Genomic DNA, 26,482 nt, shown 5'->3' on the forward strand with positions numbered 1-26,482 from the left:
TAAATTTCAATGTAAAAATTTTCGACCAAACTTTAGAATAGATGTAACGCACTCTGCGTATGCGACATTGTTTACCGAAACCGTTATTGCAAAAGGGCGTATGTGACAATAAGTTCTAATTTTAAAAATTATTCTTTTTAACAGTTTATTTAGAAGCGACGCTAGTTTGGTTACAATGGTAACAACCAAATTGACATACGACCTTTCGAACTAACAATAACGAAATCATTCATATGATCGATTCCAATATAATATCGGGTTACTGGTTGTTTAATTTTTTATTAAAAACTAAGTAATACAAATTGTGACGCCAATAAAAAAAAAAACTAATTTCAAATGTTTAAAAAACGAATTTGTTCCTTAGCCGCGAATTATCTCGCTGTCAGTTTTCGCGCCAATATAAAATACATAATCTGTTATTTTAATCTGTCAAATGAATGAGTGGATGAATGAACAAAAAATAAAAATCATTAATTCTGTACTATATCTGTTTTGAGCCTTCACTATATCATTCTGTATACACAATCTTACGGCTAATATTTTTAACAAATGACAAGTGGTCCACCGTATAACATATTATTATATATTATCTATATTTGCGACCATTTATTACAACTAATATATAATTAATTTCAATCGAACGATTTATTTTATTACAATACATTAGTATATTGTATTAGATGTACGGTACGTTACTTTTCATAAAAATACTATTTAAAAATACATTCTTTATTTAAAAAACAAAAAAAACAAATCGAATCACATAAATCTACTCAATACGATAAGATCTTTGAATAGGATTTTTATTTCGTACTAAAAAAAAAATAGCATATGTATTTTCCTGTTTCTTTGTAAAATGAACTCTAATACAATTGGATAGAATCTAAATTCGGTAGCCGAGATCGTGAACTCGCTACGTCTACTTCACTTACGTCTACATCACAGCGTGCTATGTGGAATGTTCGAGGAGCGGTTCCTGCTCGTATTCGCTGACCGGGAAGGCAGTCCGCGATCCCAGCACGGTGACGTCACCCTCGTCCGTGCACGCGAGTGGCGAGTAGTACGCTCCCTTCGAACGTGACTGAGGTTGTTGCGATCTTCTCATCTGATGAGAGAAACAATCACATTTAAAATTGCTAAAATAAATTTAAAAATTAATATACAATATCAACTTGGAATATCATCGATTTAATTCAAGGTCAAGACATTAATAGTTACGATCAATCCTCAATAAATAGTTTGGGTTGTTTCTGAAGAAGTCCTTAGTAACATTTACCAATGAACGTTTAGACATTGCCCTATCTCTATCATTGAAAAGGGATAGATTATAGTATTAGAAAGGGATAGATAATGCATCTGTGTTTATGTAAACACTAGCGACTTCGCCCCGGCTTCACACTGATGAAATGCTGTTAGTTAGTTAGTTGTTAAATATACTACAGTAATGGTTTTTTACGACATTACTTTTGAAACCTCTAAAATAATCAGTATTTCTCTACTATGTTGTACATGTATAAAACCTTCTTTTTTGAATCCAATCTATCTATTAGAAAAAAACGCATCAAAACCCGTTGCATAATTTTAAAGATCTAAGCATAGATAGGAGCAGACAGCGGTAAACGAATTTGTTTTAACCTTAGCAAGTCTCCGTTAAGACAGGGTTTGACATCATGTGAGGTGTGCATGGTGTGGTGTCGTGGTAGTGGGGTATATAAAAAAAAAAAAAAAATAAACTTTATTAAAGGATTTAAGGAACTTAAGGATTACAATATAAACAAGTTGCAAGGGCCCCTGTACTAGGTGGAAACCCGTATTACTGGGTGCCCCGCTCATCCACCAAGACAACTAGAAAGTCAACAATGACTTTGTTATACAGATTTATAGTAATATCTTAATAAGAAATGTGAACAATTTATAAAATAACTAGAAAAGTGTGTGTCTGTGTGTGTGTGTGTGTTTGTGTGTGTGAGTGTGTAAACATGTACAAATTTTATTATAATTGTGAAAGGTTTAGATTAATTATAAATTTTTCAGTTTCATCATAATTATACGTGAGTAATGTTTCAGTTAGAATACGGTTTACTTTGGTCTTTGTCAGTCTGTACAAGTCAAGTACTGTTTAGTTTATTATAAAGATATGACGATTGATAATTGTATTGCATTTTCTTAAATTTGGTTTTACTATTTGGGATAGGACAAACAGATTTACGCCTACGGTTTTTGGTTTGAGAGGAAACAAAGTATATTTTATTTGACTAAGTATACCTGTGTGAGTATCATAGCGACGATGAATACGGTGACTGAGAGCGCGGCGACGGCCGCCACGAGGCTGGCGAGCGCGTGCGGCGCGGCGTCGCTCTGGGCGGTGTGCAGCGCGCTCCACTCGGGAATACGGCGCTTCCCGGCCACCGAGGAATTTATGCATTCCCCTGTAAGGACAATATATGTAACACAGTTCTTCTCTACTTTCCATTGAATCATGATTTTGATTCAACAGAGGAATGGCACTGAGAGATGGCCTGCATAAAACGCGTGCAACTTAACCGATGATTGCAGGTTCAAACTCAGGCAAGCACCACTATATATATGTGCTTAATTTGTGTTTATAATTCATCACGTTCTCGGCGGTGAAGGAAAACATCGTGAGGAAATCTACATGACTGTGTCTAATTTCATTGAAATTCTGCCCATGTGCATTCCACCAACCCGCATTGGAACAGCGTGGAGGAATAATATGTTCCAAACCCTCTCCTTAATGGAAGAGGAGGCCTTACCTCAGCAGTTGGAAATGTACAGACTGTTACTTTACTTTTTTTACTTTAGAGGAATGACATTCATGTCACTATTTGACGTATCAAATACGTATCATGAATACTAAGTACTTTGGCTTTTACTGCCGATCTTTATATTTTTGACTGTGACCTCAAATATTAAAACAATTCCTCTCTTGTATTTATTTTTGGGATATAGATACTCGGACTTGCCAACTGTAACCTACCATAGACTTCAGCGTCATAAGATATTTTAACCTCTCCTATCGCCAACGACGTTTTTTTCCCTGTGCGTGTTACACTGGCAAACTCACCTTATGAACCGGAACACAATAATACAAAATATTGGTGTTTGAGGTATAAAGGTATAAGGACCAAAATATTGGTCTTCACAACAACGTCGTTGAGGTATTTGTATTTTTATTGATCATAAAAAGCTTACCGGTATCAGGGTGACAGTGGCAGCAATCAGGTAGAGCTGTGGCGTTAGCGGCTATCCCTCGCTCGGAGCAGCACCGGACGCACTGATTGTTTAATCTATGATACAAAAATATTATTACTAATAAGTTCCAAACAACATCATGAGCTCGGGGTTTTAATTGAAGTTTACTGCTTTATTATCCCACTCAGTTCAGACTGAGTTCTATGCAACCAAATAAGTTTATAATACCAACAAATGGCGACGAACTCGTGCTTTGGATACATCAAGTTCAAAGATCAAGACTTTATTTTGGTAGAACTCATCCAATATGAATTTTCATCGATCCAAACAGGAGCAATGCAATGTAATCCGAGCAGGCTAAACAGTCTCTTTAATATTTCCCCAAGCATTTGACATTAACACCTTGATAAAATATTATATGTCTAGTAAAATATATTGATGACACATTACTAATAATTATTAATTTCGGTTTAAATATTTTTTGTATGTTCTAACGGAACAAATAAAAACGACGCTACGGTAAATATCAGACCATTAAAAGAAGTAAAGACCATTTCTTTACAAATTATGTATTTAAGAAATAGACAATTTCAACATTAACTAAGGCTGGCTCCTTTAAATTAAAATTTTCCGTAAAAATCGAACCGTCTGTAATAATATTTTATTTTTTCAAGAATTCGTAATGACTTGCACAGATAAAAAAATACAGAATCATTATAACGCAATACGGTTATTATTTGATGAAATATAAAAAATCATGTTTATTTTTCATGCGTACTGAGTTATCAAAATATTATATTTCCGAAATAACGATTTCGGGAATTCCCATACATAAATACAAATTAATACCAAAAAGGTCATAAGGAATTTTAACTTATTCAGAAAAACAACAGTTAATAGAATATCTTAAGCCTTTATAAAATCCAAGAGTATCGCTATCCCAATTAAACGTGCTAGTAGTTAGTGTTAAATGACCTAAAGAGGTAGGGTCAAAGGAGCGAACTTTTAGGTTACGACCTGACCTTCTTGGACTTTAAGCTATTGAATATACAAGTTGTTTAAGTATTATGCTACATATAGCCAACATTTGATTAGAAAGTAAATGGAAATGACACATGTTCATTTTCTATCGTAAATATTATGAGAGCATATATACCAGAAAGTTATGGAAAGTAATCTTTGAATAAACAATGATGATGATTCTCAAAAGAGACCACACACACACAGGACAATATTCCACAACTGTATTATCTATTTTGTGACTCATAAATCCAATGGAATATTAAAACCGAGAAATCCAAAAAAAGTTTACCAGCAAAATGTTTTTTTTTAATGTGATAGCTGGCAAACGGGTAGGAAGCTCGCCTGATGAAAGATGACTCCACGTCTAACGACATTTGCAACACTGGGGGGTTTGCAGGTGCGTTGCCGATCTTTAAGGAAAGAGTACGCTTTTCTCTTGAAGGTTTGGAGTCGTATCGGTTCGGAAATACATCCGTCGAAAGCTGGTTCGGCGAGGTAAAAATTGTCTTAAAAATCACGCTCTTGTCGATTTTTAGACGTTTTAAATGGTATAACACAGCTAAGTTCTAGCTACTAGGCGGAGTTTGAATCCAGGAATACGCGACCTATATTAAACTTAATAAGCTAGACATAATACTAATGACACACAGATATGCAATTGAAAGTTAATAAGTCGAGTTTATAATATGTAGTATTTTACCAGTTAATCAAATTATATCAGATCTAAATGGAGACTAATTGATTCAGAGCGCGATGCAACTTTATGATAGTAGATTATAATAAACCGTGTAAAATATAATGTTCTATGATTCTACTTTTTTTTGTTGGTAAGCTGAATTGCATATGTTTAATTTATCATAACGTATGTAGTGCACAGAGGATGGTAGAAAATTTCTGTATCGGAAGTGTATTTTCTAAGAAACAGTTTCCCGGTTTGTTTAAATAGCTCAAATCCTCTATATAAACAAAGTCTTTATTATATATCCTTAGTTATCATAACAATAAATTTGACGTAACAAAAAAAATCAATCAAGATGCTAAAGAATACTCATATGGTATTACTAGTATACAAAGTAGTATTTAAATATAAATTACTTTTACTTTATCCACGGAATTTCCTATTTCCATACAAAAGGGTATAAAACCATCAAATAATTCAATTAGTAGTCCGATGCCATTTCTGATTGTAACCATTCCGAGGTTACAACCCATCGGCTACCCGACACGTTCTATTGACTACTCCTCTATCGGGATCGAGCTTTATGCAGTACATAGTTTAAAACTAATTGCTAAGTTGTTCAAACATTTGTTAAGACTTAACTGCTCGATGCAGGAGTACTGCGACGTGACGCTGGCTTCATTGTTTAGTTATATTTATAGCTTAACGGTCATTAAGTTACTTGATAAGGTACAGAACTATACAGGTCCAATACCTAAATAGGTAGGAGACTATTGGCTATGTAAAATTAATTTAAGTGAATCGTATTTATAATCGTTATCATTTTGAGTAAATAAGAAACAGCCTAGATGTTTTATATTAAGACTGATAAGGTATACGGCTGATTAGTCTATATTTTCAATGCCCATAAGTTGAAAAGACCGATTGCAAAACTACGAAAGATACTATACAATATTGATTTAAAAGTAAATCGAGAAATAAAATCATAGGCGTTTTTATTTGCCTGAACATATAAAATTAATATCAATCAAGACCAAAAGTAAATTGTACTTTTTTACAAGATTGATATTAATTTAGTTAATAGTTTAATTTCGTTAATTTAGTTTAGTAATTATCTTAATAAATTGTTTATACAAACTATTACTATTACTCACCTATCAAATCGCAAGGGTCTCGAGCAACCAGAACAGCTGTACTGCCCTGGACCCGAACAAGTTCGACATGACTCGTCGCAAGCGCGACACATTCCACTACTGGTTTCCATGTACTGGGATCCGAGGCATTCCATACAGAGCCCGCCGTCTAGCATGAAGCGTGGGGGACAAGACGTGCAGTGTAGCGGGCCGGAGCCGTTACACTCGCGACAGTAGTGGTGACAGTGACGGCAACCATCATCGGTTTGGTAGAACCCTGGTGAAGAAAAATAACAGTCGATACATCGGCGCGATGGAAACGATCCCTTAAAGGAGAGGAAGATATTATTACAGGTTTCAAGATGTCTTGCTCGATCCTGATGTTGAATCCAGGACTTCGGTTAATAAAACTTTATGCTATCGACTAGACCATTAGGGCAGTTAGTTTTCATATTAATGTGGCTAAAATATGCAAACACAATTGTCAATGAATCACGTAAATGAATTCGACTGGGTGATAGGGCATTGTGCAAACCTGTGGTTAGGTACTACCCACTAATCAGATAACCTAATAATAACACTTAGTACTGTTTGTGTTTTGGTAAGGTAGTGCACACGGGACCTTCCCTGGTTGGGCAATTTAAGTAGTAATTAACATTTCTTATCCAATATCTAAGGGCAGTCATGATCACTCACTAGTGACCCATTTGTTAGTCCATCTACCAATATTATAAAATTAATTATACCTTGAGGACATTCAGGGTGGCACTCTCCCGCGGCTAACCTCCAACCCGGTGGACAAGAAGCGCACTGATCGCGTCTCGGCCCGATACAAGTGCGGCATGATAAATAGCACTTAGAGCAGGTTCCCCGATCCGCGTAATACCTGTAGTATTTCAATCATATTGACTCCAATTTACCAGATAAAAGATCTTATATAAAAGTTGAAAAAGTGAAACACACACAAAAAGATTTACCAATTATTTGTAATATATACCAAATAATTAAATTTATACTAAATCATCAACAAATTATTGACAAAATGTTCCATGGCTATTAACTATTAACAATTAGGAATACTAGAATTTCGTATATAAATAAATATTGAACAACATCACATACATTACTCTAATCCCAAAGTAAGTAGCTAAAGCACTTGTGTTTTGGAAAATCTAAAGTAACGACGGTACCACAAATGCCCAGACCCAAGACAACATAGAAAACTAATGATCTTTTTCTACATCCATTCGACTGGAAATCGAACCCAGGACCTCGGAGTGACCCGTGAAAACTGGTGTACACAGTACTCGATGATGGTCGTCAATGTGGTTGTAATATAAGATGAATCGTTCTGCGAATCTATTAATGGTACGCTTTAAAAGATTCGTTCTCACCCCTCAGCGCAGGCGGTTCTGCAAGCTCCAGATTGCAGCCTCAAAGTACCGGTACATGAAGTACAGTTCAAACGGGATACGCAATCGGCGCAGCCGTGCATACATCGCGTACAACGCCCGGCCTCAGCGTAATACCCTCGACTGCATTCTGATACACATCTACGAAAAATTTAGAAAAAATTAATTAGGGATCATATAAGGATCCAACATTGAATTGGTTAAACATTAGTCACAGTAACTATTCTCTATTATTCGGTTTTGCCAAACCCGAAAACTTTTTGATTAAAAATTATTAAACTGCAAAAAATTTGCCGAAAGTCCGAACTACGTAAGTTAAATAAAGCTTTGTTGGATTTTCAGTGGTCAAACTTTTAGTCTTGTGTTTTTAACAAATATAGAGTGTATTTTAGATTTATATATTATATGTGCCCAATATATGAAAATTTGAAAAACGTTGCAAACGTTTAGTATCACAAGATATATCTCGAATGCTGAACGATTAACGTCTGTATAAATATATGTTTATATTCATATAGTAGTGACTATAATGAAAAAAGTAACAGCCTGTAAATTACCCACTGCTTGGCTAAGACCTCATATTCCATTAAGGAGAGGGTTTGGAACATATTCCACCATGCTGTTCCAATGCGGGTTTTGCAATGCGGAAATTAGACACATGCAGGTTTCCTCACGATGTTTTCCTTCACCGCTGAGCATGAGATGAATTATAAACACAAATAAAGCACATATATACATAGAGGTGCTTGACTCGGTTTGAACCCGAAATCATTGGTTAAGATGCACGCGTTCTAACCACTGGGCCATCTCAACTCCGATGAATGAAATGTCTGACGAGATTACATTTCATTATTTGTCACACTTTTATTACGTTCCTATAGTCTAAGATTATAGTTCTTTCTTTCTTATGTTCATTGTAAACAATATACTCGCTGTCTCATTTTCTAACTCACTCCAGAAAAATAAAAGAGTATGCCTACTGCCTCAGAGCTCCTTGCCACAATATATGAATTTTATTAAATCGTAAATAGCACCCATAATTGTTATATAATATACTAGTTGCCTCCCGAGGCTTCGATCGCCTTTTTTGGGTTTAGTTGTCATGTGTAAGGCAAAAAAGTAGCCTATGTCCTTCTTTGAAGGTGGAAAATTGGTATGAACCAAATTTTAACAAATTATTTCAATATAATATGGGTTTGGTTGTCATGTGTAACGCAAAAAAGTGGCCTATGTCCTTCTTTGAAGGTGGAAAATTGGTATGAACTAAATTTCAACAAATTATTTCAATATAATATGGGTTTGGTTGTCATGTGTAACGCAAAAAAGTAGCCTATGTCCTTTTATGAAGTTGGAAAATTGGTATGAATCAAATTTCAACAAATTCGGTTCAGCGGCTTGGTAGTGAAAGAGCGACAGACGGACAGACATAATTTTTTCCCCCTTTATAATATTTGTATAGATTTTACTAGTTGCAAATTCAGAACTAGCGCGCACTGGTAACTTTTGTCACGGTGACTGTATGATGATATGATATTCACGGATTTGACTAGAGTGACGAAACAGTCACCGTGACAAAAGTTTCCAGTGCGTGCTAGTGCTAATAGTTCTACCCTACTGTTCATCATAACAAATACATTAGAAAAAGTTAAATTCTTATATGTATTTATAATTCAAATTTAGATAAACACGAGTGAATGTAGTATAGAGAAATCAGAATCCGATCGCAAAGGATGCACTCATAACAGTGTCAATGACCTCGGTTGCAATACAGACGTTATAATCTTCATCTTATCTCGAAACATTTTAAGACGAAGACTTGACTCCATCACGTACACGTTACTTTAAAGAACCGTACTTTAGGAGGAAATGTCTTGATACTTGTAGCGTAACGATTTCTTTAATATTTTATACTTTTATGAAATAAAAACATGACTAAAAAGAATTTATCTTCATTTTCCTTTCAAATATATCATGTTCATTTTAGTTTGAGAGTGCAATAAAAAAATATACATATAGTACGTACAATCGTGATGTAGCATTGGTAAAATTCGTAAAAGTGATCGGTTTTCCAAAATTATCAATATTAGCTTTAGGGAGCTATTTTTGTTGGTTATGTAAATCGCCAGTAATCGGTTTTATTGAATTTGCCGATGCTACATCTTAGTTGTGTTGTACTATACATATATAAAAATAAATAAACTGGTTGTAACGTACTTGTGATTTTGCAGCAAGGCTGGCGTGGCACACGTGAGACAATTTGCTTCTGTTTCACCGAAGCAAGATTCACAATCACTATGGCAGGGAGTACATATACTTCCATCGGCGAATTCTCTTGAAGAACACCGATCGGTACCAACGGCAACGCATTTTCCCTTCTTATTCAACTCCCAGTTTGAGTTGCAAGTCAAACATAATGTAGTCAAACAAGATGCACAACCGACTGGACATCTAAAAATAAAATCAAATTTAGATAATTTATTGTTACGTTTTCTCGAAACTTAAATCAAATTAACTCGTCACAAAATACTTACTTCATACACTCTTTTCTCTTTTTATCAGAATAATATCCACTCGGACACGTACTCAAGCAAGTACCATCAAGGATGTAGTTCGAAGCCAGACACGTAACGCAATGCGACTCTTCGGGGCCAATACATGTGTCACATGAGGAATGACATTTAGCACACATGTAGTCTTCATTCTCAAACGTAGACGGAGGGCATGAGGCGGAACAAGTTCCATTGTATAAAACTAAGTGATGTTCACAAGATGTACAGGCATCAGCTCGCTCTGAACAAGTCGAACAATGCGCAGCACAAGGGCGGCAAGCGGATGCTTCGCTGTCTTCCCAATATCCATCAGGACATTGTTGTAAGCATAAACCTAAATCCGCTACTAATAAATGAGCTGGTGAACAAGTCAGACAAGAATCTTGTCCAGGTCCAACGCAGGTCTCGCATGATTCGTGACAAGGCCAACAAACTCCACCCTGGTTCGCGTAACTTCTTGGAGGGCATCGTGACACACAAGCGTCATCAAGACGATAGTGCTTGCACGTTATACATTGGGTAGGTCCTTTTCCATAGCATCCTTGAGAATCGCATTCGGGATCACATTCATGAATGACGCGCCTATCATTACTATCAGCGAGGACATTTTCCCCATGCGGCGAGGGAACGTTATGTCCGTCGAGACTTGCTACTGCCTTTTCTGGATCTGAGCCAGCGGCGAATAATGTTGGGAAGTTCTGATAATTGGTAAACGCGTCAGTATTGTAAAAAGAATCCCCGACAGAATCATATCCATCAGCCGCTGTTGGAAAAGCGTATGGTGGCGCTATTGGCGACGGCCTTTTAGACCGCAGCTTGACGGGATCGGTTGAAGTACCATAAAATATTAACTGCCATTTTTTAAGGATACCTGGTTGGTTCACATGTCTGTTACCAGCATTGACAATTTGGAGAGTCCATTTACCTTCTGCTCGTTCACCCCAAAAATGAACGCTTAAAAATGGCCAATCATCGAAATTAGAACTAATGACGTCACGAGGTCTTTCAAACAATAAAGTCGAGGTAGTTCCCATTGGGGATGTAAGCAAGATTCGTAGATTTCCACGTGGAAAGAATCTCAATGATATTTTACATTGGACGTGTTCGAGATACCTGACCTCATTAACTGTTCCACTGCATCCATTAACATCCATATGTACACTTAAAGTGTAACCATAAGATGATTCAATAGGTTTGTCTTCATTGATTTCCTGCGATTTGCAAATGTGCTGAGGAGGAACTGATACCCATTGTTCAGCTAGATTTACCATTTCAGTCGCATCCATGAGACCATAACCAAACTTGTGACTAACTTTTCTTTTAATGCCATTGACGATCCATCCATTTTCTTTTTCTAATGGTTGTGAACGAGAAGTTAATACTACTAGATATTGCATGTCTCTCCAAGTTAGATCTGGATTAGCTTCTAAAGCGAGAGCACATATACCGGCCGCTAAGGGCGCAGAAGCCGAAGTGCCTGTATGTTCTACAGTACAAATATGATCTGCTCTTAATCGTCCATCCATATCAACTGTAGCTACGCTTTTGTCATGCCCAGGCGTACCAGAACTGTAAGTAGTGGCTAAAGTCGATGAACATTCTTCTAGATACCATGGCTTGTATCCACCTTGGGTTGCACTTGATATTGACAAAGTAAATATACTGTTTGTGTAACCATCACAATTACAAGAGTCTGTGTGGCGTCCACCATTTCCTGACGCCCACACAAATATACTTCCTTTCCCACGTCTGCCACTAGTAACTCCGTAAATAAATGCTCTGAAAGCAAAATAATTATTATTAACTCGGCTGCTTTCACTTGTAAGTTAAAAGCTGTTTTATTTTGCCCTAGATAACCGAAATTGCTTTTTTGATAATGATTTGTCTTGCGATAATGATTTGCATAATATTTTAATGATGCTCAGTAGAACAATTGGTGCGTAAAATTTATTTTATATCACATAGAAATTATTGAAATTTAATTACAACACCCTACTTACCTTCTCGCCAATGGTCCCGGTCCATCAACGGTTTTACCGTCATCTTCTGGTCCCCATGATGCACTATATATGTCGATATGATCGGGGTTCAAACCCAATGCTCTAGCCTCTACTGCATCATTAACAACACCATCCAACATCCGTACTCCTCCTACACTTGCATTGTAGGCGATACCAACTCCACAGTACTGATTGTAAGCTACGGCAGCGACCTCACCAGCACATCGTGTGCCGTGTTTATTATCACCATTATCTTGAGGCATTGGATCATCATCGTTTCCATTAATATCCGTGGAAGCAAGAGGATCCTAACAAAAATAAAGGATGTAAGACCTCAATCAAATCAAAATAAAACAGGTACAGTAAAATATAAATAAAAAAATATTGCTTACATAGTTTTGCGCGAGATCCGGATGATTCGTCTGAATACCATCATCCAATATAGATACAACTACATTTTTGCCTGTATAACCTTTCTGCCAGGCGGAGGCTACATTCATGTCAAGACCATCTTTTGCGCCACCATTCTGTTAAGTAAAACATTACAAATTAATCTGATATAAATAATGTCATCAGACTAACTAACTTATCTTATATTTATTATCTCCACATGGGCCACCTGATGATAATTGGTCACCACTACCAATAGACAAAGGCATTGTAAGAAACATTAACCATTCCTTACATCGCCAATGCGCCACCAACCTTGGGAACTAAGATGTTATGTCCCTAGTGTATGTAGTTACACTGGCTCGCTCACCCTTCAAACCGGAACACAACAATACTTAGTACTGTTGTTTGGCGGTAGAATATCTGATGAATGGTAATGGTAATGGTCCTTGAGGCGAGCTTACACAAAGCCCTACCACCAAGTATAAATATATTTTGTTGCAACTTACCAGATACCACTGTTCCTTGAACAATGGATCCGGAAAGAATGGCGACGGTGTGATCGCTCGATGTCTTGTCCGATGCGAGGGCTGTCTCCGCGATAATTGTGACCATAGCGACGTTTCGTACGGATTGTAGTCCCGTTTGATTCGCCGCTTCTCGCGTTGCTGCTCGAACCATTTCACCTGGAAACAAGAATGAATTTAATATTTTGCCAAACAGACCAGTCGACAGTTAAGACAATTTATTCAATTAGTCAACTCAGTAATTCAATTAGCAGAATGCCTTCATGCAAACTTTCTTCAGTATGATGAACTTCTTGAAGGCAGGACAAAATATTTTTGTTTGATAAATTTGAAATGGAATAAAACTCTACTCCTTAAGAAATACTTGTAACACCGTCAAATATTATTGTATACTTGCGACCCACCACGACTTCGCACGGGCGCAATCCTAATACTAAAAAAACTACATTTTTTTTCTTATTTCTTTACTATTTTATCCATATTTTATATACAAAAACCTTCCTCTCGAATCACTTTATCTATTAAAAAAACCTCATCAAAATCACTTGCGTAATTTGAAAGATCTAAGCATATATAGTGACAAACAGCGGTAGGCTTTGTTTTATACCATGTAGTGATATATATCGTAATGCCGATTAATGAATTGACTTAGGAGTGAAAAATTGAAAAAAATCGTTATGAAGAAATAAAAAAAATCGCAATCCACGATAACATTTTAGAAGCACTCGAGTCGGTACGTGCTGTACAAGTGAACAATGGCACAATTCTTAGCTTTCAAAGCGTTTCAAACAAGACGTCCTTACTGTTCAGTTCAGACGGGGCAATTTCAGTCGGTGACACCGAACGAGCGGGGAGGGCACCGTCGTATTTACATGAGAATGATCGCGTTTGTCCGAGTTACATTGCTCTCGCTAGTGACATCACAATGCCGTGGAATTTATAGCCACGTTAAGACAAAAAAAACAACGATGTCTATTCCGTTTTATATGATAACAAAGGACTTGGAGAATAACGTCCAAGACTATTTAAATTAAAACAAAAAAAATGACTTTTATATACTTTTTTTTTTAATGAATCTCACAAACGACAAAAACTGACGATAATTTTCTATTATTAGGGAATATTATCATTTTTAAACAGACAATTGTAAACAACTTGCAAAAATAATCATCGAAAATAATAATATAAATGACAAGCATTCACAAAAATATTATTAGAAAGTAGAAGCAGTAGTAGTAGAAGAAGTAGAAAGAAACCTTCTATTTTTGACCAAAACTAAAATTGTGATACTATGTGATACAAGAAAAGTTACTAGTAGACTGGACATATAAATGGAAGAAATTAACTATACGTAAAATAAAAATAAAATAAGACAGTTAATAAAAACTTATTGTACTATTCAATTTTAGAACAGTCCATAAATTCGAAAATAATTTTAAAAAAAAGAAAAAAATTAAAAAGGTTTCCTTTACATAAAAAGGGACAGTTGGCATTAAAGTTATAATTAAACAGGAGGCACGGTATAGTAACCACAGCCGTGTGTGAGCCTCCGTGGAGACGAGCCATAGAACTGTTTGTCTTCGTACCGAGATAATTCAATAAAAACTCGACCGCTTTTCGCTGTGTACGTCGTTCTCTGTACAGTTCGTTACCTAAATATTAAGTTAAATATAACGCTCTCGAACAATCTACTTATGTGTTCGACCAAAAACTTTCATGAACATATTGTGAGACAATTGACTGAACAGATTTGGGTCATATGCTGTTCAATCTTAGTATAATTAAGAAGATCTGAAGCACCACTGATATATAGTCTTGGAAAATTAATTTAAAAAAATATCCTCTAAATAAATCTATTTATATCTCTTCCTCCTACTGACATCCTAATTTTATTTGGAGTCCTCACAGTATGTCTTTTTCTTCTATTCTCATTATTCCGCACTTCTCTGCCTGACGTCATCTCACAAGTACCACATTATTTCCAGTCATATCGTATCACACAATACATCTATCGTTTCTTTGGTAGTCTCCTTCCTCGACATCCATCCAAATCCATGCTCAAGACCTTCTTCATTCCTCGGCAAACATGTCCATACCATGTCAGCCGGTTTCCATTTAACTTCTCGGTTACTGGTGCCACTTACAAATTTCCTCTTATATACTTAAATCTATTTATTCATGTAATTTTAAAATATAATGTCTACGTTGTGTCTTCAGAGTTGAGTGACCGATCGTAATTACAGACGCAAGGAGTATTACTTCATAATTCGTACTGGTACTCAATGAGCTTAGAGCCGGTGTGCCATTGACTACGAAAGCTGATTATCATTATAAACATACCATCTTCATATTTTCACTAAGCCAATATATGCTGGTGACGATAAAAACGAGCTAATTCATTTATTTATATAATTTTGTTGAAAACAATACTTTAAAACCTAATATATTATATATTTTGATTTGTCTTTTTTTTAGAAAGACGTACCGGATACGTCATCAGATGTTATGTGATCAGCGCCGCACATACAGATTGGCACTGTAAGAAATATTAACCATAAGAATTAACTTAGTCAGTTGTCATAAGAAGTAACTTAGGCTACAAAAGTTACAAATTCTGATGAGCACAAAGTCGCGGGCACAGCTAGTCTATTTATATGAATAGTTCGTCACAAAGAATAAAATTACGTTCACAATTAAGCAGATTTATATGAAGCAACATTTATAATATACAAAGTCCATATTATTATAAATTTAACAAGATAGCAGTTTGTCTGTTTAATCCAATAAAAACTGTACGGTGACCGAGCTGGTCGGTTACACACGCTCTGCTATATAACCGGGGCATTGTATGCTCTTTGAAATATGAACCCGATTTATTCCGCCAAGAAGCTTTGCGGAGACTATTCATATTTGAAACGTTCGATATTTTTATATATAAACGTTAAATTAGATACCAAACCGAGTCTCGATATACTTTTATGTAACCGTGATACCAAAATATATAACAACAAAAAGCCAAGGCCTCCTTTCCCTTTGAGGAGACGGTTTGAAACATATTCCACCACGCTGTTCCAATGCGGGTTGGTGGAAAACATGTGGCAGAATATCTATTAAATTCGACACATGCAGGTTTCCTCACGATGTTTTCCTTCACCGCCGTGCACGCGGTGAATTATAACCACAAATTAATCATATGAATATTCAGTGGTGCTTGCCTGGGTTGCAACCCACAATCTTCGGTTAAGATGCACGCTTTCTAACCACTGAGCCATCTCGACTATCCAAAATATATATGCAACAAGCTGTGCCCGCGACCTTATACTCGTTTGAATTTAACAAAAAAATACATTATTGTAGCCTCAATAATTCCTTATTATATCAGTTACCTGTCAGTGAAAGTCCCGTCAAAATCGGTTCAGCCGTTCCAGTGATTAGCCGGAACAAACACACAGACAGACTGACAAAAATTTTAGAAAATGTATTTTTGGTATATGTACCGTGTATACATACATATGCATTGAGTAAAAAAGGGCTATTTTAATATTACAAACAGACACTCCCATTTTACTAATTATGTATAGATAATAATTGTACTTAAGATAAAAATTTAATGTTAAAATAAATTTGTTAAAGGTCGTAAATCTCAGAAAATAGTCAATTGTGCACGAGATATGTCTCGTATATAAAAGAGCTCAAGTCGCAGAGCCCGCTCAATCCAATTGACTCTCTCGCTATCTCTAGTCCGATGCAAACGAAAAGAGACCAGTCGCAAGATCAACCAAGTTTCTGTAACTTTAAACCGCCTTATTTCGTATTATTACTGAGAATATATTGACAAAACAAAATTATATTCAAAAGATTATATTGCAAAAATAATATCAACAGGTAAGTTTAAACATTTCTTACTTTATTATACTTGTACGGCCAACATCAAATTCAAATGAAATTAGATATAAAAGTTATGTATGTATGTATACTATATGTTAATAAAAAAGGGAAATATTTTATAGATACAAAATAAACGCCAAATATAAATTAGATAGATTGGATAGAAATATAACCAAAAAACGCTTTAACAATATGTCCTGCAGAAAATATTTTCTAAATCCGTGTTACGTCACGTTGATAAAAATCACTTTTTTTACGCAAACAACGCCTCCATATTGTTCTAACGGCGCTTGTTAGCACGCATACGCTCAGCTGTGCAAATACACGACGACATAGTTATGTCGACAGGAAAAATATACCAGACGAATTTATGATTCTAACGTACTAAAACTGTTAATATTTCCTACACAAAAAATCGATGCAAAAAGACTCAATTTTAAACTCATCAACATGATTTAAAAGAAGAAAAAAAACATGGACTAAATTATATTCGAAATTCGAATTGATAAATATTAAATTTCGAATTCCTAATTTGAGAATTTTTGAAAAAACAACCGTTACGCTTAAAAGTAAATTGCATTACACTTCAGTAAGACGTGACCAATGAGAGCTCTACGGAAAATAAAGTAAGACTTCAACTGTCACATCACTATTTAAAGTACGTAAAGGTGAACTCTCACGGACTGTGAAACATCACTATGTTGCACGTTATAGTGCTGCTTCATCTACTTTTGACTTACGAGCTGTAATGTAACCAATCTCTGTGATCTATGATTTGATTCCGTACATTCGCTTGCAGTCGAGTAGTTGCTTTTACACTGTATCGCTCAGTTCTCCTCGCTCACTCATATAATACTCGAATCTGAATTAATTGCTCTCAAACGTTGGAAATTGATTTCATTACGTCACTTATTTAATACATTACATATAGAGGAACTTCAATATAACCGGGTATTGCGACAACCATAGACATTGGCACTGTAAAAAATAGTTTAAAGAAAAGTTAAAGCAGATATTTTTAACTTTGTCATTTAGTAAATTCAAATCGTTTGTAAAAAATACGTATACATTGGTAGAAAAAGCATATTATTCGATACAAGATTATATAGATGATAAAAAAGCGTGGAGTTAATACCTGTTGACTTCCAAGCAGGATATATTAATTTAAATAATTGTATTTAACTAACATGACTTTGTATTTTTTAAATGTTAAAAAAGAGTAACTACTGAGTTTCTTGCCGGTTCTTCTCGGTAGAATCTACTTTCCGAACCGGTGGTAGCTTCACTTAGTAAAATGGCGATTTCAAAGAGCTTGTAAAAGCCTACTTGCATAAAGTTTATTTTGATTTGGTTTGTTACCTTACCTTCCTTTTAGTTACCTTACATCGCCAATTGACCAATAATCTTTGGAACTAAGATTTTATGTCAACTGAGCTGTAGTTTACACTGGTTTAATAACCCTTCCAATCGGAACACAACAATACTAAGATATTTTTGTTTGGCAGTAGAATAGTGCCCTACTACCAAGTAAATAATTTTAAGTATTCAAATTTCAGTTTTAATTTTGCTTGTTTTCATACTAAGAAAGCTGCTGAACTATATGTATTGTCAAAATCGTTTTTCCTTAGTTCTTATAATAAGAATTCAAAGTCATCGAGATGCTCTTCTAAATCAAAAAGACAGGCATTGGTATTCTACTATACATAATTAACACTAATTATAAACATTGACAAATAGCTAACGTCATTACGTCGTCAAGTAAGTAGAAACGATCTCACGCACACAAGCCTTAATAAAGCCTCTTTGTGCTTATATGCCGTAACGTAATAGGGTCCTAAACTAATAAAGCGAAGGTCCTGTGGCAGGGTCCGAAAGGGTTTAAACAGATTTACGCAGAAAAAAAAATCGTACGGCCCGTTCGGGTCTTGCTTGTGGGGTCAACAAACAGAAATTATTGAGGAATCCTTTGTCTTAAAGCTAATAGACCGGTCAATAAGGGATTTCATATTGAAAAAGCCAAATATTTGTAACTTTGTAATATTCATAAAAATAATAAACGTCTTCAAATAAAACCTCCTTTTAATATATTAAGCGATTCTTTATTCCTTCCGTCTATATTCCAATAAGTAAATAATAAAGAGATTTAAAATCATCGCTGATTAATTTAACTGGAGTAAAATAAAAATTAAAGAGAAGTGTCGTTTAAATGGACCTGTTTCCAAGACTTGAGATAACAAATTCTTACAAGCGACGGTTAATTTAATTTAAAATCGTACTATAATCTTATTGATTGGACTGCATGTAAGCTACCAAAAACCCATCACTTATTCTACCCCCCAAACAGCAATACCAGCTCCAATAAAGTGACCGAGGCAGCGTCACTACAGGCGAAAGGGACCTACCATATTCCTTCCCAAGATTTGTGGAGAATTTATAATATAAGTAATGGGTAATATTACTAACAGAGCCGGCGGTGGCGGTGGTAGCCACTTACCGTTAGGTGGCTATTTGTAAGTCAACCTACCTAATCGAAATAGAAAATCGAAAAAGTATACACTTATGTAGAACGCATATTAGATGTTTTCGAAAGAAAAATCTAAATCACATAACTCATTATAAAGCAGTTAGCAAGGTAAAGGGGTTAATGGATGACATTTAATGATGAAGGGTACTAAACATGAGAAAGGCACGAAGTGTTGCTGGCACGCCTCTCACTTCTGTTACCGGGACACTTGAATGTCAGTGTTGCCAGTGGTAAAACACGCGGCGCCTGTTAACGAAAATCCTTGTAACCAGCTCGTTATATAAACTAAAATAAAAATTAGATTTTAAAAATAGAATTAACATTGATTTAGTATTCAACGGTTTCCAAATGACGTTTGAGCATAAACTCAATTATATATTATTGAATTGAGTATATTACTAAGATAGAGAATGGAATTGAGTATATAACAAAGAGCACCCAACACGAAATTAATGGATTAAGCTCAATTTAATGACATAATCTAGTATTGATTTATACGAAACGACCAACAAACAAATAAATGAGATATATATTTTGCAAAAATATATAAATTTAAAACACGAGTAGCGATAAAAAGAAATATATGCCAGGTCCCTCATTATGAAGGTGTTTACGGTGTAATAGCGTCCGTAGAAGGCTGTTTATTTTGTAGGTTGACGGTCAACATAGGCAAGTACCGACACCACGCCCCCAAGTTTTATTAGCTCGGCAGTTCACTTCGATGTTAGTCGTAAATTGGTGTAAAGTACACACGGAGGAGCTGTATCTATTAAAATTGGGCCATTTACTTTCATAAAACTCGATATAAGAAGCGATTTAAATGTAATTACGTATTTTATGTTAACTTTTTTTATACATAAGTAGGTACATGCATATTTGTCTTACAACCTTACAATCTTTGACCAAAACAAAAATAATTAAAAAAAAAAAATATTATGCGCTTTTAGTATTACCAAAATTTTTCGAACAACTATTTTGGGCAGAATGGATTTATGCACTTCAATTTAAAAAAAAAAACGAGTCAATTCTTTTTTCAAAAATATGCTATCATCCGACAAATATCCGAGAATATATTCGACGGTTTATAATACTAATCTATGAAACTAAAAACCAACCACGGCGAGCAAATAAAATCGACCAATCACACTCACATCCATTACGGATTGTCGTACATTACAATAATAATCGTCCAATGAAACAACGCATCCATCAATATCATCCAATTAAAACAAACAAAATATCTATTAGCTCGGCTTCTATTACAACGTCATCTAATCCATTGTTCTGATGTCGAGTACATCGATCACTTAATGTTATTGAATGACTGAAGCAATTGTCCGGTGCATAGCCGTACGACGTAGGAGACATCCCATTTAGATGTTGTATCGAGAAAATTGATTCTACATAATGGTGGACGCTGTTACGCTATTAACGCTGCAGTAACCGAACGCGGAATGATTCATTGCATTGATAATATCGATGTTCGTGTTTGTATATTATTTACACATATATTATGAAAAATATTTCCAGATAGAAGTTTCTTTCTGAGTACCGACACATAACATACAACTAGATGTTTCACTTGATGGTTCATTTTGAGAACTATAGTCACCTTTTACATTGCAGTGATATACGAAATGACTCACAGAATACCAGTTTTTTATGCTATGCTATATATGTTGGCGGACGAGCATATCGGTCACCTTATGGTAGGTTCACCAGCGATCATGCAGCGGCGCTGTAAGAAATATTAACCCATCCTTACATCGCCGATACGCCATCAAACTTGGGGACTAAAATGTTATTTCCATTGTGCCTGTATTTACACTGAGTCACTCACCCATCGAACCAGAACTCAAACAATACTGAGTACTGGTACTTGGGGGAAGAATATCTAATGAGTAGTCAACTCAATAAGTCTTAAAAAAGATAATTCATATAACATTCTATACACGAACTAACTTTTAATCTCTAAGAAATAACATCTTCTATATGCATATTAATATTAGAGTATGAACTTATATTAGATCAACGTAAATACGGGGATTAGCTCCGTGCAAATACAGAAGCGCATTAGAGTTTGCGCCAACTAGGCGTGTTATAAACTACTAAACGTTTGATCTGGCTACGTATTATATATTAGAAACTAATTACGTATTTACTTAGTATAACCGCAGCCAAGTTAAACGATGACCTTTGATAAGGGGATAAGACTATTACTAGGATAATTGGTAAATTGTCGCCCGCGTTTTTGCTCGCGTTTTATGGGTTCATTGTTATGTGTTAGGAAAAAAAACGTAGTTTATGTCATTCCTTGAAATTCAAGTTTGCTTCACGCTAAATTTCATCAAAATCGGTTCATTGGTTTGATCGTGAAAGAGCGTCAGACAGATAGAGTTACTTTCACATTTATAATGTTAGTATAATATGGATCAAATAGGAATGTCTCTTTGTGATATTAAAATAACTTCTTTTTACTGAAAGTATATGTATTTGAATATGGTGGAGTAGAGATGGCCCAGTGGTTAGAACGCGTGCATCTTAATGATGATTGCGGGTTCAAACCCAGTCAAGCACCGCTGTTTCACGTGCTTAATTTGTCTTTATAATTCATCATCTCGTGCTCAGCGGTGAAGGAAAACATCGTGAGGAAACCTGCATGTGACAAATTTCATAGAAATTCTGCCACATGTGTATTGCACCAACCGCATTGGAACAGCGTGGTGGAATATGTTCCAAACCTTCTCCTCAAAGAGAAGGCCTTTAGCCCAGCTGTGGAAATTTACAGGTTGTTGTTGTTGTTACATATACTGTACTGTCTGTGTGTTCTGGCTAATATCTGGAACGGCTGGACCGATTATAATGGGATTTTCACTGATAGATAAATGATGTAACAAGGAGTAACTTGATTAACAAAAACATATTTATCAAATTCAAACGCGCACAGTCACAGGCACTGCTACTTAAAAATAACAACGTGTATTTAAGCGCAATATTGCCGTAATCCGTACCCAAAAATCATTTCAAAAAATAAAAAAAAATCGATACAAAGAAAAACGTCCTCGTTTTTCTATTAAAAGGTTATGAAGAAGTTCGAACGAGGAAATCCTATCCTATCGAAGGGATAAGGGTCGCGGTACTTCTGTATTTATAAGTAATTTTTCTTCGACGCCTCCCTTATTAAATGTAAAACTTTTCCCTTTGTGTGTTAGATATTATTCAATTGTATCTCGAATAAATGTAAATTTACGTCTTTAATAAAACGAAATTCTTCTCATTTAACGTTTATGATTTCGTCCGAAGAAATGAAAATATATATTTTGAACACATATACGAGAACGGCAATATCGAATTGGAATTTACACAAAACTACTATTGATACACACAGTACAATAAAAAAATTATAGTTACACAAAACGGTATAAATCAATATAAATATTACAAATGTAAAAGTATTTACTTATACTTTTTTAGTATTCTAGTGGAATTATTAAGTTAGTCTTACTAATTAGTGATTCTAATTTATATATACATACAACATTAACTTTATTTAAGAAGGATATTTTATGGTTATTGACTAGATCAAAGCCGACTTCGATAAAGGTAGAAAGAATGGTACTAATTATATTTCATCAAAGCGTGCTGTGGTTTTTGTATGAAAAAAGTGTGTAATCTAATTTTTTTTTAAGGTATAGGTTGGCGGACGAGTATATGGGCCACCTGATGGTAAGGGGTCACCATCGCCCATAGATAATGACGCTGTAAGAAATATTAACTATTCCTTACTTCGTCAATGTGCCACCAACCTCGGGAACTAAGATGTTATGTCCCCAGTGCCTGTAGTTACACTGGCTCACTCACCCTTTAGACTGGAACACAACAATACTGAGTACTGTTATTTGGCGGTAGAATAACTGATGAGTGGGTGGTACCTACCCAGACGGGCTTGCACAAAGCCCTACCTAAATTATAATAGATGTTTTCCATAAAAGTAATTTAAAGCGATTTTTGCTAGATCCCATTTAACAGTAACAAAATCTATATTAATATTATAAATATGGAAGTAACTCTATCTGTGCCTGTCGCTCTTTCACGAGCAAACCGCTGAACCGAATTTGATGAAATTTGGTATGAAGCAAACTTGTACTCCAAGAAATGACACACAAGTTATTTTTTGCCTAACACATGACAACCAACACACTAAAATGCGAGCCCAGCACAGACCACTATTAGTTGTCTATATATAGTGGTGGGATATCCAAAATTGGGGGTTACAACCCATTAAATTTGGATAAAAGCCTTCTACATCATTTATCAATATATTATAGAAAATAACATAATCATTAATGCGTTTAACAAACCATAAATAGTTCCGACAGATGCGACATTATTACCTCATATTTTATTTTACTATTAAAGCGCCTACGATTAATATTGGAGCAATAAATTACGTACGAGTACAATACTTGAGTACTTAAAAAAACCAAAGAAGAAGTCACAAGATTTTCTTTGGTAAAGAACAAATATCTAAAGCTTAATTAATCACTCTTCATCTAGTTTACTAAAGAGACTGAAATCCCGATTTTAAGAATTGCATAAGACAACGCATATTACTTTTTATGTCATTTTTTTTTAATTTGTAAGTAATAGTTATACACACATTGTCTCTTTTTACTTTCATAGTTAAAGGTTTATTTTAAAAGCACCGGAATTCAGGTATACATAGGCTTATCGACACAAATATATTTATAGGAGTATCTTTGACATATTGTTAATGGTGCAATATGACGCTTAAATAAATAATAACACACGAACGCATTCAATCTTCAAATCTAAACACAAAAATACTAAGTACCTATTGCTGTTTGTTTGGTTATATCTGAAAAGTGAATAGAAAACCTACCTAGACAACACAAGAAAGCTCTACCACAAGTATCTATAATGGCGTGTTAATAAATCACGTACGCGATTTATATATGTATTTATATATTCTATTCATATATTAAAAATTGGAGTGTATGTTTGTAACATTAAAATAGCCCTTTTTTACTCAATGCATATATACACGGTACATGTACCAAGTAAACAATTTTTAAAATTTTTGTCTATCTGTCTGTTTGTTCCGATTAATCTCTGGAACGGCTTTCCGATTTTGACGGGACTTTCATTGGCAGAAAACTAATATTATAAGGAGTAACTTAGGCTACAATAATATATATATTTCGTTAAATTGAAACGCGTACAAGGTCGGGGGCACAGCTAGTATATGATATAATTAAAAGTCCCAAAGAAAACAAAAGACATACACAACGCGAAATTTCGATCAATGTAAAACACACGTTTCAATTAGGCCCAACCATTACTGTTATCAAATGTCTCGCTAACGCTAAGCTATGTCCCATCGCAATTTGATATACGAGCAGATTACACTGTTATTTTGTTGGAAATCGTGCTTTTGTGTCAAAGGGAAAAGCCTATAATCCGTATACAGCTAAGTAATAACTTTTCGATGTGTGATACACAGATAACACTGTGTTTATGTTTACGTTAAATGGAATTAGTTGTGCTGATGATAAAAGCGTTTTAACCGACTTCAAAAAGGAGGTTATCAACTCGTCTGTATTTTTATATTTAGCAAAAAATAGTACGAGAATACTGATTTGTAAGAAATATATTTCTTACAAATCAACTTTTATACGACAGTATACATGTGTCAATCAAGAGACTCGTATTGGTTCTATATTTTGGCTGACACCGCCGTCGAATATAACAAATAATTGTAACTACTTTATGTAGTTGTAAATCGACTTTTAAGTAGTCTAATATTCTTCATTACTATTTTACTTAGGAGAACTGTAACAAATATATTGAATACTTAATTATTTTGTTTACTTTTTAGTGCATATTGATTTGTTTTGAAATAGTGTTTTGTTTGAAGTCGGTTTTTCTTTTTGTAATTTTTTTGTATGTGTTAATTCTATAAGTCGTTGATATAATGGCATAGGAGGCGCGTGAAAGGGATTTCGTGTGAACTTCGAATATGGAAATATAATCGGGTCGCCCACAACGCTCTTGAGCCTACATATTGCCTGGGAGGAAGAATATCCTTATTTTGCTTGAATACATAAACTACACATAACAACACATGTATATATATAAATAAAGTCTCAATCTTTATTACACTAGTTATCAACCGCGGATACGCTCTCTTTTTAAGATTCTCCGTAAGGCTTTACAGATAAAAAGTACTCTATGTCCTTCCTACGGGTTAAGGCTTGCTACATATGTTTCATGAAGTTCAGTTCAGTGGTTTAGCCGCGAAAGAACAACAGACAAAGTTTATTATATTAAATATTTATTTCATTATAAATTCTGACGACCTCCTTTGTCAAGTAGTGTCTACACCGGTTTTCATGGGTAACCCATACCGAGGTCGCGGGTTCGATTCCCGGCCGAATCGACGTAGAAAAAGTTATTTATATTTCTATGTTGTCTCGGGTCTGGGTTCACAGTAATACATGTTGTTCAACATTATAATTTAAGCGTACACCATAGACAATAACGAACCTAAAACATCAGTAAAAACCCATGGTCACTTAGTTATCTTAGTGAAAAGGCATTTCGTATAATTAATCCGGGACGCGTCCCGGCTTCGCGTGGGTGCAATTAAGAAAGAAAAGAATATGAAACATATACATATAATTTATACCGACTACCCTATGTCAGTCAGGATTAATATAGCTGTAATACTGAAAACATTTTTAAAATATTAATCAATATTTCCGGAAATCCCTTACGTTAAAAATAATTAATACGTTTTTTTAACATATAATATAGATTACCAAAATATAATAATAATCTCAAAAAGATTCCAAGAAATTAATTATACATAAACTAGCAATGTGTTTGTGTTTCTGTAAAATTTGTATTTTTTTTCTTTTTCTCTTTTTTATTATTGTATCGTGTATTTTTAGCCAGCTGTCGAAGGCGGTTATTATCTGATGTTGTGATCCGGCATTGATATCCCACGTTATATATATTTATATATGTTTATATTCTTTATTCAAATTATACAAATTTATATGAAGTCAGTTTTTATTTTTGAATTAAAACTAAATTCGTTTTTTTATCGAAACGTAATATA

General features: G+C 34.9%; 1 protein-coding gene across 5 annotated transcripts in view; it reads right to left on the bottom strand.

The window, feature by feature from the left end:
• Positions 1-256: 256 nt before the first annotated feature.
• Positions 257-26,482, bottom strand: part of LOC124534735 (furin-like protease 2) — a 285,263-nt gene continuing 259,037 nt past the window's right edge. For all 5 annotated transcript variants that reach the window (XM_047110726.1, XM_047110727.1, XM_047110725.1 and 2 more), the window contains 11 exons: positions 12,909-13,085; positions 12,402-12,536; positions 12,010-12,317; positions 9,992-11,788; positions 9,675-9,908; positions 7,443-7,601; positions 6,795-6,934; positions 6,070-6,325; positions 3,214-3,308; positions 2,266-2,429; positions 257-1,105 (listed from right to left, as the gene is read on the bottom strand). In XM_047110726.1, the coding sequence (XP_046966682.1) occupies positions 950-1,105; positions 2,266-2,429; positions 3,214-3,308; positions 6,070-6,325; positions 6,795-6,934; positions 7,443-7,601; positions 9,675-9,908; positions 9,992-11,788; positions 12,010-12,317; positions 12,402-12,536; positions 12,909-13,085 (3,621 nt within the window). In that variant the 3' untranslated portion in view covers positions 257-949. The remainder of the gene's footprint in view (positions 1,106-2,265; positions 2,430-3,213; positions 3,309-6,069; positions 6,326-6,794; positions 6,935-7,442; positions 7,602-9,674; positions 9,909-9,991; positions 11,789-12,009; positions 12,318-12,401; positions 12,537-12,908; positions 13,086-26,482) is intronic.

Source organism: Vanessa cardui, chromosome 13 (genome assembly GCF_905220365.1).
Source record: "Vanessa cardui chromosome 13, ilVanCard2.1, whole genome shotgun sequence".
NCBI lineage: Eukaryota > Metazoa > Arthropoda > Insecta > Lepidoptera > Nymphalidae > Vanessa > Vanessa cardui.